Genomic DNA, 20,461 nt, shown 5'->3' on the forward strand with positions numbered 1-20,461 from the left:
CACTTCTGCATGCCTGTGAGGGTGGGGTAATGCACTTCTGCATGCCTGTGAGGGTGGGGTAATGCACTTCTGCATGCCTGTGAGGTACTTTCAGAGAGATGTAACTCATGATGGGAAGGCCTACTTTGAATGTGGCATGTACCACCCTGGAGGCTGGGGGCCCAGGTGGTATAGAAGGGGAAAAGGAGGCCTGAGATTGCTGGAATTCTGTCTTTGCTTCCTGGTCCACCGTGATGAGGGGTCTTTATCACACATGCTTTCTGCCATGATCTCCACCATTCCAGACTAAAACCCCCAGATCATGAGACAAAACGAACCTTCCCTCCATTGAATAGTTCCTGCTAGACGATGTGGTCACAGAAATGGGAGAGTGAAGTATATTCTTCCCTACCTTATCTTAGAGAGAGATTAAATGCTGACAGATTGATGATCCTTTCCTATCTTTCTGTACTAGAAGTTGTTTCATTTTATAGTAAGTTTGGGACGTATTTCCTACTGGGTAAAAATGATCTAATTTTCCAACTTTTTTCCTAGATATAACTAACATGCTTTAAAATCAACCCTCTAAACATGTCACAAGTCTTCCGGTTCTCATCTTCCAGAAAACTCAGCCAAGAGACACAATGACTTTAAGTTATCTGGTGAGCACAGAAAAGGAAAGTGCACACTCAAAGGGAGACTCTGGCTGTTCTGAGAGGCAAACAACCTGTTGGGTTACCCTGAGCATTTAAAAGTTTTCAGGAGTATTTATGAAGTGGGTGGCACATTCCTGGGCCAAGGCTTCCCCCTTTTCCTCCTGAATCATGGTCAGATTCCCCTCTTAAGGTATTTCCTCCCATGATCCTCGAGAAAAGTCTACAAGGAGGCAGAGAGTTGAAACTACGATGAATGAGATTTGACAATGAAGTCTGCACCACCTGAAGATGCAGATGCTTCATTAAGACATATGTGTGACAACTGGAAAAGTGCCCTAGCACTTGCATTTCTAACATGGAGACGTCAACTATGGCTCCAACTATGTTTAGCCACAAAGGGGCATTCTGACCTGCAGGAGACACAGCTACCAAGACAGTGGTGTTTCTTTTCTTGGTTATGTCTAACTCTGTGTTTACCTGGTATCATACAAGTATGTTGTGGAATATTCCTTTATACCGTATGAAGATATGTCTCTGTGACTTATGTAGTAGAGCTGAATTCCTGGGTCCTAACATCTTTTTGTGTGTGTGTGTGTGTGTGTGTAAAGGTGCAAAGTCAATGACCACAGACACAGGGAGTCAGGTAGAAGGCTTACAGCAGACTTGTTTAACAATGGGGAAAAGTTTACATACCCTCCCAGCACCTAGACATTCTGATCCATTGACAGGTGACATTTCATATTTGTCTCTCATTGGCTAGGCATGATCAGGCGCTCTGACAGCGCCTGTTGCTAGGCACTCAGGAAACACCGCTCGTTGCCTCTTATTGGCTAGGCCCTTAGACAGCTCCAGGCAGACTCCAGGTTGGCTCCTTTGGACCTGGCAGACCTTAACTTCCTACAAAGAGCCATTAGCTAGGAAGGATTAGGTTAGGTAGGACTTCTGGGGACAAAGAGCTTTGGGAAGAAGAAAGGTGGAGTCGCCAGCCAGATGGTGAGGAAGCAGGGTGGAGAGTACAGAGTAAAGGTAACTGAGCCACATACAAGTATGGAGATGAATAGATATAGGTTAATCTAAGTTTTAAGAACTAGTTGGGAACAAGCCCAAGCTAAGGTTGAGCTTTCATAATTAACAACAAGTGTCCATGTCATGTTTTTGTGAGCTGGCAGACCAAAGAAAAATCCATTTATATATGGCAACCAATGTAGGATTTGAATATCCAAACACAGGGCCTGAGAAAGCGAAGAAAAGTTCCGGGTAAGGAGCCAGATGTGGCTTTCTAGTCCTGCAGTCTCTCAGGCGGGCTGGTCTTGGTGTGCAGAGGTGTTGCTACTGGCCGCTGCCTATGGGCAGGAGTCAGCTCCTACTGCCATGTGCTGAGCTGAGTCATAGGCAGCTGACCAAGCAGTTTAAGATTTGTCTCACTAGATCACAAAATACTGAAGATGCTCAGTAAAGGTAGACCCAGAAGGAAAAAACTCTAAACAGGTCACAGTGTGTTTAAAAAATGTGTATAGGCTTAAAAAAGAGAATGGGTATAGACAGTCATAGAAAACAAAGTTTAAATAAGATAGTCTTTAAAGAGAAAATAAATAATATAAAAGAAATAAGTGATGTGGGATTTCCCTGTGTGCTGTGATCACCACTGGTGAGTAAAGAAACTGCCTTGGCCTGTTGGTAGGGCAGAACTTAGGTAGGCGGGGAAAGCTAAACTGAATGTTGGGAGAAAGGAGGCAGAGTCAGAAAGAAGCCATGGAGCCCCACCAGAGACAGATGTCAGAACTTTAGCGGGTAAGCCACAGCCATGTGGTTAAATTAAATAGGTGGTATGTTAACTTAATAGGTAAGAATTAGCCAATAAGAAGCTAGAGCTAATGGACCAAGCAGCGATTTAAATAATATGGTTTCTGTGTGATTATTTTCGGGTCTAAGTTGCCAGGAAGCCGGAAACAAGTGATCTTTTCTTGCACCAGTCTTTAAAGAGAAAACCAAATAATGTGAAAAAGATCAGCCATATAAAGATGGAAAATATACAAAGAGTCTGGACCTATATGATATCTTGTTGACAATGCTGAGAGACTTTGGACTGTGGAAGGAACTGCTGATTTAAACCAGCCCAGATATTTTAGGAATACCTCAACTTTAAAATAGAACTAAAAAATGTATTGCTTTGCAGAAGAGGTTATGCTTATGGTTCCACAGAAAACAAAAGGCTGTGAGTTTGTTCAAGTTTAAAGAGGATCATGTTTGCTCAGGGCAGGGGGACCCCATGAAAATCCTGGCTATGGACATAAAGAAATAAATGTAAAAAACAGGAAGGCAGGTAATGTATATTTTACTTGCTCACATATAAAACAAAAACATCATGTTTGGCTGATTTGTGTACATCACACGGTCCATACTTGTGTTAATACAATATATAAGTTATCTTTGAAAGTTACATGTTTTCAGAGCAAGGGGACCAGACAATGTAAACAAGTGTCTCAGGTGATCCAGCCTCTCAGTGCCTCTGTGCAGTTTCCTCAAACTTCTGTATCCAGAGCAGTTCCAAGGCTGCTGGCCGAGCACACTATTAGAATAGCACACAGACTATTCTAGCCACAACTACACATAAGCCTTGCCCTTTCCCATTGCTCAGAGAATGGGCAATAAAAGTCCTAGCTCTGCCAGGACTTGACCATTATTCCAATTTTTTCAGGGTCCCCTAAAGGTGTTATTGCCCCCAGAAAATAGGACTCAATCTAGAGAACATGATATCTACATTCCCAAGAGGTGGGTGGTTTTTGGTCATTTGGTGGGTTATGGATAATGTTTGTCATAATTTACGGGGTTGGTTACACTTGGTCTTGTTCAGGGAGAAAGGAGATTAAATTCAGGGATCTCTTCCTGAAGGGAAAAAGGGGGATATAGTATAGAAATGATGGGATAAAAGGGTGCATTGTTGAGTCTACTTTTGAACAACCACTAGTCTCTAATATTTTACATTGGTATGGATTTTTGTATACTGATACAAATTTAAGGTTATTTTTATATTATGTGTGTGTGTGTTTCTAATCTTGTTTAAGGAACTGTACCTATACAGCTCACTTAAAAATGTAAAATTTTAATCTTTATTATCCCATCACCTAGAATAATAAATAGATACAGGTTAACAGTCATCTACAAAAATTAAACTTATTGTCATGTCAAGTATGTTTTCAAGGCCATACAGAGATGTATTTTAGATAAGTGATCTTCAAACATTTCAAAGACCTACAGATTATGACATTTAAAATGTTATGGTAAGGCTTTTCATGACAGTGGGATATGTCTGCTGCTGGAAGCATGAATTTACTTAAAAAAAAGATGATGGGCATTGAAGAACCTCCATATGGATTACTTTCAATGTGGCAATTCTAGCCATTCGAGCAAGAAACTGCCCTTGCCTTGACTGTTGAGAGTCATGCTGTCCAAACTGGACAAACAGAACACAAAAGAAAATGACTGCTGAACTTTTCCAAGACATGGTAGCAAAGGCCGTCAAAAATTCCTCTTTCACAGAAAAGTCTGTCAGATATTCTAGGCCCATAGAAGATGGATGTCCTAATGTTACAAAGGAACCTTAGGGTGACTGTCCAGGCAGCCAGAGGTCTCTGTCATTTCTTAGTTTTGGGAGTTGCTTTCTCTGTACTTCCTGTCTTCTCAGGTAATATGACATCTTTCTCAGGTCTTTGATGTGACAAGAGATAGTTAATGCAGTATTTTCTCTGAATTTACCAGACACAAATGGACTGAACATTGTTAATACAGTTCTTACCTGATAATTGTTCTTATTGTATACAGTTTTACTGTGCTAGAGTTAAAACCTTTCCTTTTTATTTAGAGAAAATGGGGGAAATAGGAAATATTCCTTCACTGTGTGAAGATGTGTCACTGTGATTGGTTTAATTAAAAGCCAAATGGCCATTACCTAGGTAGGAAGAGGTTATGTGGGACTTCTGGGGACAGAGAGCTCTGGGAAGAGGAAAGGCAGACGAAGAAGCTAGATGGAGAGGAAGCAGGATGGGGAACACTGAGTAGAGGTAACTGAGTCACATAAAAGTACAGAGATTAATAGGTATGGGTCGATTTAAGTTATAAGAACAAGTCAGAAACAAGCCTAAGCTAAGGCTGAGCTTTCATAACTAATAAGTCTCTGTATCATTATTTGGGAGTTGGCAGGACAAAGAAAGACTCGTTACACAACTATACAATTCTGAGATTCTTAGTATATCCACAAGGCATGAAGCCATCCTCATTTGATTCTTTAATGTTTCATCACCCCCAAAGAAACCATGAACTCACTTAGCACTCACTCTCAATTTAACCCCACGAAGTCCCTGGCAACATCCTTTTGCTTCTTGAATTTTCCATTCTAAGCATCTCATATAGATATAATGACATAATATGTAGCCTTTTTTTTTAATTTAGCATACTGTTTTCACGATTCACCTGCACTGTAGCAAGTAATAGTACTTTGTTATATGGTATACTCATTCATACAACAAATACACCATTTTGTTTATTCATCTGCTAATGGACATTTGGGTATTATGACTGAACACTGTTCTTTATGTCTGTTAATGTACTTTGCATTTACAGATGATCTCTTTTGGGGGTAAATCTGGGAATGGAATGGCTGGGTAATATAATTACATGATTAACATTTTGAAATTTTGTTCCATTATTTCCCCAAACAGTGGCTCTATTAACAAGTTAATTCCTATTAACAAGGAATGAAGAGTGCTAATACACATTTTCACCAAGTTTTGTCTGTTTGAATATTAAATATTTTGGCACTTTAGTTCATGCACTGACATCTTTGATCCACTTTGACTTTTTGTTTGTGCTATAAAATAGGGATTGAGGTTCATCTTTTTTTGCATGTGGCCATCTGGTCAACCCAACATCATTGAAAGCTGTCCTTCTTCCTTGACTCCTCTTCTTAGTAGCCTTATCAAAAACCAGTTGAAAATGCAGATTTATTTCTGGACTCCCTGGTCCATTCCAGTTATCTAAGGTTTTGTTTTTATAATAGCATCAGGCTATCTCTATTATTGAATGTTTATATTGAGTTGTGAAATTAGGAAGTGTAACTCTTTCAACTTTACTGTTCTTTTTCAAGATGTTTTTAACTGCTTTGAGGTTCATGGATATCAAGAATTTTAACATCTGATTATCAATTTTTCATTTGTACCTGGCATTCTCACAGTGACTGTGTTTCAGTCAATTTTAGGAAGTATCTTTCTGATTTTAAGGTTTCTAACTTATGAACAAAAATTTCTATTTCCATAGAGCTCTATTTTTTCTTATCACTTTTGGTATAGAAGTATTGCATTTCTTTTATTTACCTTGCTGCCAAGCATTTTATTCTTTCACACTGTTGTAAATGGATTTATTTCCTTAGCTTTATATTTTTGTATAGCTTATTACTAGCCTGGAGAAATGCAATTCTTTTAATCAATATCTTATCTTGGAACTCTTGAACAATTTGTTTGGCACTTTCTTTGTACATTCTTTAGGAATTGCTGCATTCATGTCAACAGTAAACACTGTCTCTGTATTCTCTTAAATCTGTAGCCTTTCCCCTTTTTCGGTGCCGCTCCTGATTAAACTCGGGCATGTTGAACCCCTGACTTTTACTTCTTATTGTTTAGTCACCCCCACCAGAACACTGAACAACGTCGTATGGGAAGCAAGCGTCATTATACCTGACTTTTTTTTTGGTGGGGGAGATTTCAGTTTTTCTTTAGTACCTTGTTTATTGTGGGTATGAGATGTTCTTTATCAGGTTGAGAATAAAGCTTTTCTAGCTTGGTAAATATTTTTATTGTGAATTACTTGAATTTTTGTCAAATATTTTGTGCCTCTGGAGGTGGCCATGTTTTTAAAGAGATCAATTGTTCTATTAATACAGCATAACTTTCATTGGGAGATGTACAATAAAACATCTTTCATTGTTAGCTCATCTTCATTGTCAAGCTGACAGGCTCGCTCCAAAGTTAAATCCTTGGGCATGTTTCTGAGAGTGTTTCCAGAGAGTTTCAACAGTACAGGGAAGACCTAGCCCTAATGTGGGCAGCCCCATGCCATGCACTGGACTCCCTGACTGAGTAAAAATGACCAAGTGATCTGAGCAGCAGCCTTCATCTCTGCTTCCTGACTGCAGATGCCATGTGTGCTCCTCCTGCCGTGCCTTTTCAGCTACCATGGAACTTCTCTTGTTTTAGGTATGTGAGCTAAAGTCGGGCCTTAACCCCTCTTTCCAACTTGATTTTATTAGGAATTTCATCATAGTGGTGAGACATGTAACAAACACATCCATTCTTCAGTAAAACCTCAAGTTACACTAAAAAAGACTCAAGAAAAAAATCCTTTTACTGAAACAAACAAAAAACAAGCTTCCCAAATAATAAATTTACCATGGTAAAGTAATAGGGCTACCTTAGAAAAGTGTATGGACCGTGTTACTGCTATGCAAACTTTTCCCTGTCAAATTTGTTGAATTTAAGTCAACAGGCCTCTTGTGCCCTCTATTACCTACCCAGACAACATGCCAGCTGCTGCAGTTAGCAGGGGACTCATGCCCTGTCATCTGCACACCTGCCCAGTTCTTAAGGCACTCATGGCCTCCAATGGCCTGGAATCTCTGACCCTCCAACTTACAACTCTAAAGTCAAAGTGTTGGCATTTTAGCCGTACTTACGGTGACTGGGAAGAGGGTAGGTGAGTGAAAGTTGTATAAATCTATTTGCAGAAAAGGCCAGAGAGCCAAATAGGGGTCTTAAGGAGAAGTATGGAGGTGAGATCCCATGATCCCCTTTTCCTGTTTTATCATATTACAGGGCAGAGCATATGATGCAGAAATGCCCAGGGGAAGAGCACAATGGAAACCAATCTGTAAGATCTTGCATTTATACAATGTCATCTTTACACTTCATACTGTGTCGTTAAGGTGGGATGGGACCTCCTACAGTCTTGAAGTAATGTTGGCTCTGTCTTCTAGCTTCCAACATGGTTCTGGAGAAGTCTAAAGTTACTGAGTTACTATAATCTCTCCATGTAGCCTGATTTTCTGCACTGTTGGAAATCACTCTGGCTCTAGCGTTTTGAAATCTCTGGTTGCCATGGTTTGATGGAAGCCTTCCTTGTCGCTGTGAAGAAGGCATCATGTCTCATTCTGGAAATCAGTGTAAGGAGTACCTTTCTTTTTCGGCTCCTATTCCCGGAGATTCTGAAGTGTTCTCCTGGGATGTATTGGTCTGATTTTTGCTCTATTTTTTGAAGTCTTCACTTTCAGCTTTTTCCCTTCAAAAATTCTAATTTCCAAGATTGTTCTTGTTGCTCTTCAGCTCCTTTCTGGTGCTGTTCATCTTTATGTTACAGACATGCCTTTCCTCCTCTCTGGAGACAGTAATTTAGTCTTCTCCCTGATGGGCTCTTCTCAGTTGCTATTTGGGGGTTTATTCATTCATACTGGAAGCTTCTACCAGCTATCAGGTTGCCTTTGATCGAGACAGAAAACTACAGCACGCACAACTGGCAGCTGAAATGAAAAAAAGGGTTTCTACACAGCCATGCGGTGCAGTCAGCTGAAAAATCTTAAAATAACCACCAGTCATGACTTCTTCCTTTTGTCTGTGAGTGCAGAGATCTTGAAAAGCTTCCCAGGAGTGGCATCATGCAGGTTAAGATTTAAAAGCCATTTTACTGAGGAGCTTAGAGCTCTGTCCCAGACTCTGTCCTCGTCCCTATGGCTCTGCTCGTGGGGCTTCATTGTGCTTGGTACCCTCCCCCTCAGCTCCCGTCACAACTCCTCAGGCAGGGAAGTCCAAGTTGAGCCTCCTCAGGAGCAACTTCTAGGCTGTGGTGAGGGTAAGGAGGGGCAATATACAAGGGGCAGTGGTGATATCAGAGAGCCAAGCAGCCTCCACCGTTCTGTTCTTCACTCTCGTTTCTGGGGAAGACGCGGCCATCTGTTTCCCAGTCTTCAGGACTTTCTGCACTGATTTTGCACTGGTGTTCATTTTCCATCTTGACAAATAGAGATTTTGCATTCCCTGGTCTGGTTTCCAAAATTCTAGTGTTAATAGCTTTTTATCCATGTTTCTGTTCGTATGGGAAAACAATCCTCTGCTATATTATCTGCAGTATAAGGTCCATGTACACTTTGATGCTTGTTCAACTTGTCATAGTCCAGTCATGACACAGAGAGGGAGGTGTGGATTACTAACAACCTTTGCACACACTCTCCCCATGGGGAGGTGGAGACTAACTAGTGAAACAACTTAACCAAAACGATGACTCCATCACGGGGCTCTGCTCCGCGCCAGCCTAACCTTAACTACTGCGGTTTCTTCCTCCCTGCAGCCTCATGAAGGAGAACACTAGTTTCCTGCTGTTGCTGAGCGACACCCAAAGGAGGAAGGAGTTCAAAACTGTAAGAGTGCATCGTGGGACAGGAAACACCCAGTAACGATTGACACAGGGAGACCTGCATGCCTGACTTTCAGCAACAGATAAAGTATCAAGCTAATAACTAACTATACACAGAGACTGAGTAAAGAAGTAGCCTGGAATTTGAGTAACTTTGGAATAGCAATGATGAGATTGAAGGGGGTGCTCCTTCAAGACCTCAAATATCATGAGACAGGCAACAGCAAACATCATGTATGACGTCACCTGCATGGCTGCTCAAGACACTTAAACTGTAACCGTATTCAAAGCTGAAGAACCCTACTTAAGTCAGAAAGAATTAAAACATTTATTGGGCATAAATATATTACATATACACTACAGATACAGTTAGGTATTACATATAGCATAGTATTTGCAAAATCTATACATTAAAATTGATATGGCAGTTTTAATATAATGTATATGAAATAATCTAAAATTTACAAGACAAGAAAACATATGATTATTTTTTTTCTCCTAAAGTCGAAAAGCTTGGAATGTATGTCCAACAGTGAGGTAAAACATTTCGCCTTTCAATTTAAACAATTGTGCAAGGATAACATTCAGACACATTCTATGAGGGCACTTTTCAATTTTGACACAAATACTGAGTGATTGTAGCCGAAGAAACAGGGTTAGAAAATGTCAACATCTGAAGTTTGATAAAAACAAGGCAGAAAATATGCAAAATAGCCTTTAAAAAAGTTTTCTTGTTAAACATTTTCTTTGAGGACAAAGGGCAGTTTGCTTCAGATGACTGGAATTTCTTGTGTCAGGGATGCGTGTGACATACAGAGAAGCCTCAGAGCATGGGAAAGCCACTCCTACGCTTGGTCAAGGGCAGAAGGAGATTAATAGAACACTTCATCTTACTGTTCCTTTGTAATGACAATATATATATATATATAGCTATATATCCATAGCACATATACAGACTTGCGATAGAAAATAGTGCCATGTAGAGGAGTAATTTCCTGACTGAAGAGATTATAATGAAAACAAATAATGGAGAGCAATAGAATAAAGTGCTGTCTGCTCGAGAGTCACACACTTCAGCTCCCTGATGGCCATGGGGCACGGAATCTCCAGAAGATCAGATGCTCAGAGACTTTGGCTGGAAGCATTGTTGCCTTTAAAACCGTTCAACCAGTTCAGAGAATTCTCTACAGCAGCAGTGCTGAAGTGTTTCAAAAAAAGACTCGCCCCACAAATAGCTCTAAAGGTGATCCCGCTGAGTTTGCTCTCTCCTGCTTACACCTGTCTCGGAAAATGCAGATGTAATGTCACAGTGGGTCAGATGACACACTTCGATGAAATGATGAGTTTCTGAAGGCCAGAACTTTGGCAAAAATATATTTACCTTGATACCATCAGTTTACAAGTGTAATTACACTAATTATTATAGTCAATAACAAAATACAGAGCTCTCTAGTACTGAACTACATTGATATAGGCACACAGTAATGTATTGATCTTAGCACTCTCGAGAGATGATTACGGTTTTCTGGGTACATGTAAACCTTTCAATCACTGATAATGGGATTTTTGGCATTTAATGAGTTAGACGCTCTTCTTATCTTTAAAAACACAAGGAAATGTCAGAAGGTTAATACTACAGATGCTGCCAAGGAACAAACTGACTTAAAATTACAAAAGTATAAAACACACAAAATATAACATGCTACGAGGGCAAATTAGTACATAAGTACATTTAAAAATTTTTACAATAAATAAAGATTGCACTGTAATTGGCATTTAAAGTACTGTATGCAGAATATAGTATAAATAAACCCAAAACAAAATAATGTTGGTTTCCCCATGACTTTGGTATGGGAATATTATAAGCTAGTACAGGGTACTTACTGCATAGACAACATAGACCAAGCACAAAACAGCTATGATCAAGAAAAACCAAGGATCAAAAATATACAAAAAAAAAAAAACAGGAACAGGGGATAGGCTGTGTCTGTCGCACCCTTTTGGAATACAGTTGCACCTCCAACTCTTAAGTGTCCCTGAGGTACTCGAACATTGTGGACTTCATATGAGTAATCCAATGACTTTGGGTTAGAACTGATTATCATGACTCTAAATGAATGTGCGAGATAACATTTGTACTCCAATAGCACCGCTGGATCTAAGATCTCAAAGCACTTACAGATACTGAATCCCCATTTGATTTGACTTGATTTCTCATGCATGGAAAAACAGGCACAGAGAGGTCACAAAGCAAGTTACTGACAGATCCAGGGAGAGAATCTTGGAGGCTCTTTGGCCACAAACACACTGTGCTTCCAGCCGCTTACCACTCCCTCTCTACATGTGGCTGGATGGAGCCCCCAGAAACAGGGCAAGTGTAGATGGTTCCCTTGTGGGCTTTATCAGTAAGACTTGTGTCTACGCTACATTAGTCTTGCGGGCGCTGAAATCAGGTACTGGACTTCATTCACTTTACTGATACCCCAAGGGATAGCCAAAGACAAATCTTTCAAAACTAATGGACCAACATGTAAGAAGACAGCCCACAATTGTGAGGCATTCGACTGCCATGAGTTCTCATCACATAGTTCTGGTCAAACACAACAGAATATAATAACTCTAGTGATTAGAAGTAGTTATATACACAGACAGACAGGCAAGTTAAAGCAGCTTTTAAAGTAGCTGAACAGGAAAACTAACTATTGCACAATGCCCTCTTAAAGTTACTGCTATGGACCGACGTGAAAATCTACAATGCTCCATCACTGATAGGTGCATTTGGTTATGTGATTTCTTAGACAGGCAACTCATAGTGTTAAAATGATAAGGGATACAGAGTAGTAACACATTTAGATTAAAGTACACAGTTTGACTTAAGTGAGCTACACAGTTAAGAACTGAGTGATGACAGATGGTCTGGGTGGCCTCAGCCGAAGGCACACATGTTCTGTATGTTCTCGTGTGACACTACTCTGACAACAGCAAAATCCCACCCCTGAACTCCATACACTGTGATTCTGTTTACAGATGTAGACTGTGAATATAAATTACTAAACTGGGACACACAAAAAAAATCAAAGGCTTGTGAAAGACTTCAGTGGAAACAGAATAGAAGCATACTGGAAAGCTTGAAAACATAAGCTCACTGCGCTCACTGGGCACACGGCGCTCACTGGGCACACCGGGCACACTGCGCTCAAGGGGCACACCAGGCACACCAGGCACACTGCGCTCACGGGGCACACTGGGCACACGGGGCACACTGGGCACACCAGGCACATTGCGCTCACTGGGCACACTGGGCACACCAGGCACACTGCTCTCACTGGGCACACCGGGCACACTGCGCTCACTGGGCACACCAGGCACACTGCGCTCACTGGGCACACTGTCTCTTGGTGGCTGGTGCTTTCCTGCTGCTCTCCTTTCCTCTTATTTATTTCTTTATTTTTTTTAATCCAGTTTAACCTCTTCCTACTTTTGCATCTCAAATAGGTGCAGCCAAACACCGACTGTTTCTCCTAGCTAAAGCTGTAAAACAAGAGAAGTATATAAATCAAAGGACAACAAGGCTGAAAGGGAAGGCTCTGAGTAAATGTGTATTCAATGGGTGGTGCCCCATCCATACCTTTAGTCTGCAGGTCTACTTCATTAAGAAGTACTGTAATATAAAGGCAAATAAAATGGACAAGGTTGCGAAGCCAAGCACAATGAGGGCAGCAAACTGTTCATCAGTAGGCATCATGCCCTTCATTTTGGGATCGTCCATGCTCCCCATGTCTCCTGTAAGCATGACCTCGCGTCGTTGTAACACAAAGGCCACAGAGGGGCTGAAAGCTCCACTGAGCTCCTGGGAGGTGTCCACACAGCGGCGGCACGCGCACACACGGAACCTGTAGTCTGTGTTGTTCTGGAGGCCTGAGATCTGGAATGTGGCTTCTTCTCCCTTGTACACCTTCAGAAAAAGAAAAAGTTGTAGATGAGCAAGTCAGAACGTTGTGGCTGCCACAGGAAATATTCTGCACTCTTGGAGCCTTATGGATACCTGTTCAGATAAACCCTTAACAACAGCAATGTTCTTATGAAATCACCCTGGGAACTTACCTGGAACAAAGTGCAATATAAAATTCAGTGACTTTTCCAGAAGTGGATGCAGCTAACGTGTTAAGTAATCCAGATACACAGAGCTACATTTCTATAGTGCAGACCGCTATTAGAAGAGTCTCAACACACAGCTCTGGCTGTCATCTCCAGACTCTACACCGCTTACAACGAAGCAGTAACAGCTGATGCTGGTGACAAAGCACCCCCCCCCCTTTCTGACAATTGGCTGTTAGGCACATCTAATCTTCTGACATTGTGACGTGTTATCTATGAAGTTCACACATAAGAACTATGTAGTCAAGTCACAAAAGACAAAGCAAAACAAAAAACCACCTTCCCCAACTCTCATATTATTAAGAAAATTTGTGTGCTTGTGATGCATCTTATTCCTGGCTGTCATCTGTCCCTGGCTCACCTATCTGAAGCTCACACATGATGATGCAGCCCAGTCACACATGAGACACAGCCCAGTCATGGTACCCCAGCCCAGGTAAGTACTGCACTGACTTCTAGCTCCGAATCTTCATTTGTCTGTGGTATAAATTCACATACACATGCACACAGAGAGAGCCTACAGATCAGAGCAGAAGGCCCATGTATCTCTGCACAGAAGAGTCGTCGACACACGTGAAAGGGTACAGAGTACCGTGGGTAGGAGAAACCATTGGTGCCCCTGTAGTGCTGAGCGTGTGGGAACTAGGGAGGGTGGGAGCAGCAGGACAGGCTGGCACCGAGCCCTGGTGCTGGGAGTGCATGGTCTTAAGTCTTTCCCATGGGTTATAGTAGACCTGCTTTGAGACACAGTCCTTCTACTTTTTCAGTATTAGATCTAAGAAAAATTGAAAACTTCAATCCTTAGATCTACACAAAAAAAACCCATGATATCAAAAACAAAAGAAAAGAAAAGAAAACAAAAAAACCCCAAACCCCCAAACCCAAATGTTCACAAAAAATAAACGAATGCTATGTGCTTTGAAAATCTACTTCTTGGCAGTTTTGTGCTTGCCTATCTGACAAGATTCTTTGATGCAGTTCAACATAAAAAAAAAAAAAACTAATATTGAAGTTAGGTGTGGTACCACATGCCTTTAATTCTATCCAGTCAGGAGGCAGAGGCAGGTGGGAGAATCTCTGAGTCTGAGGCTAGTCTGATGATCTACATAGCCAGTTCCAGACACCAGAGTTACATAGTGATAGGCTGTCTCAAACTAACTAACTAACTAACTAACTAACTAACTAACTAACTAACTAACTAGCTAACTCACAAATCCACCAAACCAAACACAAAAAAATACATGCAACTGATAGAGGGGTTTCTTTTAGTAGTCTATGAGCAAAACCAGTCTGCTCTCTCCCATTAAGGACCTGGGATTCTGAGATATGTCCTGCCTCTTAGACCTTTAATGCAATCTCGGAGAGGATGACTATTTCATAAACTTGAAAGTCAGTTTTCTTAGAAATGATCACACTTTGAATCAGCCGAGCTAACAGGAGGCTGAGGAAGAGTCATTTGTGTGGTATCCATTCTTAGAAAATGTCAAGGAAACAATACATTAAAATTATATGAAAATTAATGGATTGCATTAGGTTTAGCAAATACAGATAAGGGGCTGCAACTAAATCAAATCGGTAATGTTTGGCTGATGAGTGATTTAAGAAACCTGCACTAACTGACCCCTTCCTAGCTGACCCTGTATCTCCCCTGATGGGAACTTTAGAGGATCGCCTACAGCACCTGCAGTGATCAGCTGAAGGAAAGCACAAAGACACTGACTTGGTGTGTGGGGCCTGTCTGTGGGCACCAACGCCAGCAGTTCTTATGAGTTGCCATAAAGTCACTAGGGCCTCAGGCTGTGCCTGTGCAGGGTGATTTCCCAAGGGACCCTGAGATGACACACAGGTGGCACTGGCTGGTCATGCCTCATATCCCTTTGCTCTGACAGGACCCTCATTATGGGCCTCTTCTCCTGCCTCAACTCAATTTAGGAGGTGACACTCCATTTAAGATTTTCTTATTGAAGTCATCAATCATAATATGGTAAAAGTAAGGATAGATGTGGAATATTTATTTTTTATAAAGTTATTTTTGTTCTTGATTTGGTGCCATATTTTAAACTCATTTTCAAGTGTTTACACTGAAGTGAGGAATGCAAGAGTTTTACTTCCGATTAACAAGCTGCATGGCTGAAATCCCTTAAGTGGCAGCTTCTGGAGAGGGGCGCCGAGCTGGACTGCTGGGTTTGTTCAAATGCTGCCTCTCCCTCATGGTTTGGCCACACGTTTCCCTGTCACGAGTGGACCGACGTGAGTCACACTGGAACAGTCGAGTTGCTGGGTTAGTAACGGAGGCTTAGCAAAATGAACTAATTCTCCCAAATCCTAGGACCATGGGAGGCAGGTGTGTCCTCAGACATCCTGACTCAAGAGGGAGCCTGCTATCCTGTGACCTCTCCTGGGAGGGGCAGGGGTGGCTGAGCACCTATGCTGCTTAGCAGACAGGCACAGCAAGGGTGCTGGGTGTCCACTGCAACCTGTCCGTGCACCTGTGTGAACTTCTTCTGCTGAGACACCTCCACAACACAAAGCAGCTAGAAGCTGCAACCTGGGCTCGGTACCTGCACTCAGGAGATTGAACAAATACAAATTATGGGACATTTCAAGTAGCTGTTTATACAAGCATTGTTCTAGTTTAGGGGAAGTGGTCTTTATGAGATATGAATATGAAACTGTAAACTTAAAAATTAGTAAAATGAATGATAGCTTGGAAAGATTTCTACTTTGATCTATTTTATTCTTGCTTTGGATTTGAAACATGGAAAACTTGAGGTGATTAAAACAGCTTTGCAGTTAAGTTATGTGTTCAAAGTCACTGAGACATGCTGGCTCTGGAATCTGCTTTAAAATGACTTTAAAATCAACAGAAGATGCTTCCTCACCAAGCCCCGGGCGAGATCATGAAGGTTGGTATCTACCCCAGTGCTGTCAACATACAGAGACGTGCCAACTCACGAAAAGTGGGCTCCACAGAATTTCTAATGCCTTGGAGGTTTCCCAACTGCAATGAATCTGAGCTATAATTAACAGGAAATGGTTTCTTGTAATTTGTCAACTCTCTCCTTATCTTCAATGCTTATATTCAGTATTTTTTGGTAAAGACTACTGACGTCTGAAGAGGGATCTGTATACTTCTGCCTCATTCTTTTGTATGGTGTGCGAAAGTGAACTGCATGTATCTAGACAAATCTTCACCCTTTCAAGAATGCTTTGCAGTAATGCTATGGAAAAAAGATTACGATTCTTGAAAACCACTTTGAGCTTGGAATGTTTAAGTGGCCGAAAGACAGACAAATATATGCAGTTGAATGTGGAGTGAAGTGCCAGAAAGGATTTGGTAGCTCGTTTAAGGCATGCCTGTGTAGTTCTTAAAACAGGCTGCCTGCCACATCATGATGATAGCAAAGGGGAACTGAACCAAAGGACGCTAGAACCAAAACAAACTCAAGACAGGAAAGGCATCGGACCCGCCTGTCCAGTGGGATCAGCATCACTATTCTTCCTGTTACAAAGCAAACTCAACACTGCAGGTGTAAATTACCAGCTCCCTGGATCCTGCCTCTTCCATGCACGCAGGATGCACTTGCCCGAGTATGTGCCAGATCAGAAAACAAATTCAATCAGCGAGTGCTCCTATTAGCGGGTGGTGTGATTAGCACTGTAATGGGGTCTATGCAGTGCAGCATGAGTGTCCTGGCTTGGCTGGGCTGCTGCGCAGGAACAATTACATCCCATCTGCTTTGGCTTTGCTGCTATGAATTCAAAGCCTGCTTGTCTACTATCCCACACATTATACAAATGACCTTCATTCCCTCTCCTGTCAGGAAAAGGAAAGGCAATACTCAGAACACCACAGCAAGAGAATGGTTACTGAATCGGGAAAGGAAAGGAAAAGAAAAACAAGGAAATTCCCAGACCCAGTACTAACTGTCCCTGATGAGCTGTGTCAGCTGAGGCTTCTCATGTCATGACTGCCCTTACTCACTTCTTGGTAAAGGTAGGAACTATGTGGGCATCTCTACTGACGGAAGCGGTCCTGAAATGCCACATTCTTGATAATCAATAACCGTTATAGCATTGGTGGTAAGAAAATATTCTATGGTAAATATATGACTACATATCACATCAGGACTTAACACTGAACGGTGGCCTGAGAAAGGATAACCTGATCAAACCTAAATTCCTGCAGAGATTAGTCTTCACTCTGACAACGGTGGAGGCGCAGAAACTGAGCACACAGTGCTGCCCTTCCTCTGCCAAGCAGCACACAGTGTGCACTGAGAACAGAACGTTTTTTCCAAGAATACGTGGAAAAGCATGGAACATGGAACAAAAGGTTTTAAAACCATAGCAGCGAACACGTGATGAATGTCCGGTTGAGAAACGAACTGCTGTTCGGTGTCAAACAGGAGCCAGATGTCCAAGGCTTAACTGGAGCGAGCTGGAGAGAACTCCTTTCTGCTAAGCTGAGCAATGGCACGTGTGACTGAACGGTTCTGAGATGGCAACAGGATGAGAAGGGAACAGGAAGGTGAAGAGAAGCCCAGGGCTTTGCTCCCTTGTGAGGAGTATGACGGACGTCTTGGTGACGTCATCGGCTCAGAGGAATCAATACTGGCAGGTGTCAGGCTAAAGATAAAGCTTGTGCAGGATGTGGTTAAAATATTCATTCAGCCTATCTGATACTCATAGTAACAAAATGTATCAACATGTCCAATAACTTCTTTGACATTTTAAGCACATTTTGTTTACAAGTATTTTAAAAATTATCACACAAAACAGCAGCAAGCACTTTAAGCGACATGCTGAATCAGATTTTCCTCTCGTGTGTGCATTTGAAGACTCAAAGGCTAAAAGCAGCAGCCTTTTATAAACAATGCCAGCACTTCCCAGGACAGGCAACACTGATCTTCACCTTATGAGTTCAATACAAATGGATTATGGAGAGTGCCAAGTGAAGACGGATCTTACTTCCCTGATGGAATAAACAATCACATCCCAGTTTCACCCAAGCAGTCTGTCTTCCAGGGGGCTGAACTCAGTACAGTCAGTGACCCAACAAGGCATTATTCTGTAAGGTATTAAGGATCACGAGGTATGAGAAACAGTAAAACCAAATTCATGTTTTCTGTTGAATAGGTTTGACTGTGATCTATTTACTCTGACACAACACATGGCCATGTCACCAGGAGACATCTCGAATCAGAATCTGGACCCTAAAAGGTCTCCATGTGATGGATATGCATATTAAAGGCTGACAAGAATCAGCCCAGAGCGCGAGTCAGGTCACCCCCCCTCACCTTTTCACCGTCACTTCTCTAACAGGCAGAGAGGACCCGGAATTTGAAGGGTAGGTTAAGATGCCTTCCTCTCTGGGACCACTTCAGCTTCCAATCACACAAAAACTGATTCGTGCAGATTTTACACTGCTAAACAAACACACCCTTTGAATCCCCTCAAGTTTACGCCTGGGGAACTAGGAAGATAGGAAGAACACCACAGATAGGGAAGGAAACGTAAACAATATAAGCCCGTCTCAACCACCGACTCCTAACAAACCCACAGCTCCCTGCATTAATCAGGGCTGTGCTCAGGGCTCGCAGCCAGCCTGACGCAGAAGAATGGCGCATGCACAGACACTGGGCCTTACCTGTTTGTACTCAGATTCTCTTCCGACCAGTACCTGCAGGATGTAGTTAACAGGATCGCCTTTCATCGGTGGTACCGTCTCCCATAAGATTTCACATGAGTTTCCTTCTAATTGTGTCACTCGAGGTGCTGCAATACAAAACCACACACCCAAGTCAAAACTCAGTCTCACGCGAGGGGTCCCATTCCCAGCACTCAGCCTGGGAGAATGCGAAGGTGCTTGTGTCCACCCTGAGAGAGAGCTTTATTGTTCAGCTTCCTGCGAACCCTACTAGGTAACCCTCACGAAAGGGAGGTTACTCCAGGACCAGAAGGCCCGTTCACGGCACATCTTCTCACTAGCTCATTAATGAGTTGCTGGCCTGGGTCTCGGTTCACTTATTTATCCATCTATCTATTGATCTACCTATCATCCATCTATCTATCCATCCATCCACCTACCTATCATTCATCTATCTATCCATCCATCTGCCTACCTATCATCCATCTACCTATTATCCATCTACCTACCTATCATCCATCTATCTATCCATCCATCTACCTACCTATCATCCATCCATCTACCCCCTCCCTTCCCCCCCTCCCATGGCTGTTGATCATCTTCACAAGGTTTATAGCACTTTTCATGTGCCAGGTACTTTAGGGATGTGAAAATAAAGTATATATAAAGGGCACATGACACAGAGAAGTGGCCAAGGTGCCTGTGGGGTGGGGAGCAGGTTGAAGGCATATGTCATGAAGCAATCCTGGAAGTAGTTACAACAAACCTGGCAGAGCCTAAGCCAGACAGTGATCCAGGTTCTGATAGCCCCTCCTTCCTGTAACCGACTATGTTCCGGATGTAGGGGCCTCAACTCCTACCTACCTATCATCCATCTATCTATCCACCCATCCACCTACCTATCATTCATCTATCTATCCATCCATCTGCCTCCAAAGTCAGTACCCTGCCCTGCAGCACACACCACCAGCAGGATCACCGGACAATGCTGCTTTGTCGGAGGAGAAGTTCCAGGGACCTGTGTGAGAACGTGACGTCTGGTGATGGGGACAAGGCTCTTGTCACCACCAGTCCTCCCATGCAAGTCTGGCACTGACTCATCCACAATTCTGTGACTAGGGACATGGCAGACTTGGAGCCTCGGCCCAGCAGGAGTGTCTCTATCTACCCTCCTTGAGAAAGATGGGAGATTTAGATATTTGCTGTCTTGGCGCTTCTGCAGGACCTGATTCCTCCAAGGGAAAACCTCTGGAGAAACACTGATGGTCACTGCCATAGGTTTTCAACAGTGCCCTCTATGGAGAGGGTATGTGCCCACAGGAAGTGCTGGTGTTGCCCGAATCAGGCTCTAATTTCCAGGCACAAAAATCACCCAGAGATGAATGCCAACCTGTAAAGGGAAGTATTCTCTGTCCCTGCTTATTTAGACAGAAGAGGTAAGTATTGTGGAAAGTCATTCAGCCAACAGCTTTGGGGGGTACTGGACTTAAGGGTGTGGCCTTCAGTCTGTGGACATGATCACTTTTAAGAGAGGAGGGGCTCACTCGCTTTCTTGGGTGGTGGT

At 42.4% G+C, this 20,461-nt stretch overlaps 1 protein-coding gene across 3 annotated transcripts in view; it reads right to left on the reverse strand.

The window, feature by feature from the left end:
• Nucleotides 1-9,398: 9,398 nt before the first annotated feature.
• Fndc3b (fibronectin type III domain containing 3B) overlaps nucleotides 9,399-20,461 on the reverse strand; it is a 291,701-nt gene continuing 280,638 nt past the window's right edge. For all 3 annotated transcript variants that reach the window (XM_005343904.2, XM_026782781.1, XM_013347920.2), the window contains exons 25-26: nucleotides 18,898-19,025; nucleotides 9,399-13,044 (exon numbers count right to left, since the gene is read on the reverse strand). In XM_005343904.2, the coding sequence (XP_005343961.1) occupies nucleotides 12,733-13,044; nucleotides 18,898-19,025 (440 nt within the window). In that variant the 3' untranslated portion in view covers nucleotides 9,399-12,732. The remainder of the gene's footprint in view (nucleotides 13,045-18,897; nucleotides 19,026-20,461) is intronic.

Source organism: Microtus ochrogaster, chromosome 1 (genome assembly GCF_000317375.1).
Source record: "Microtus ochrogaster isolate Prairie Vole_2 chromosome 1, MicOch1.0, whole genome shotgun sequence".
NCBI classification, from domain to species: Eukaryota; Metazoa; Chordata; class Mammalia; order Rodentia; family Cricetidae; genus Microtus; species Microtus ochrogaster.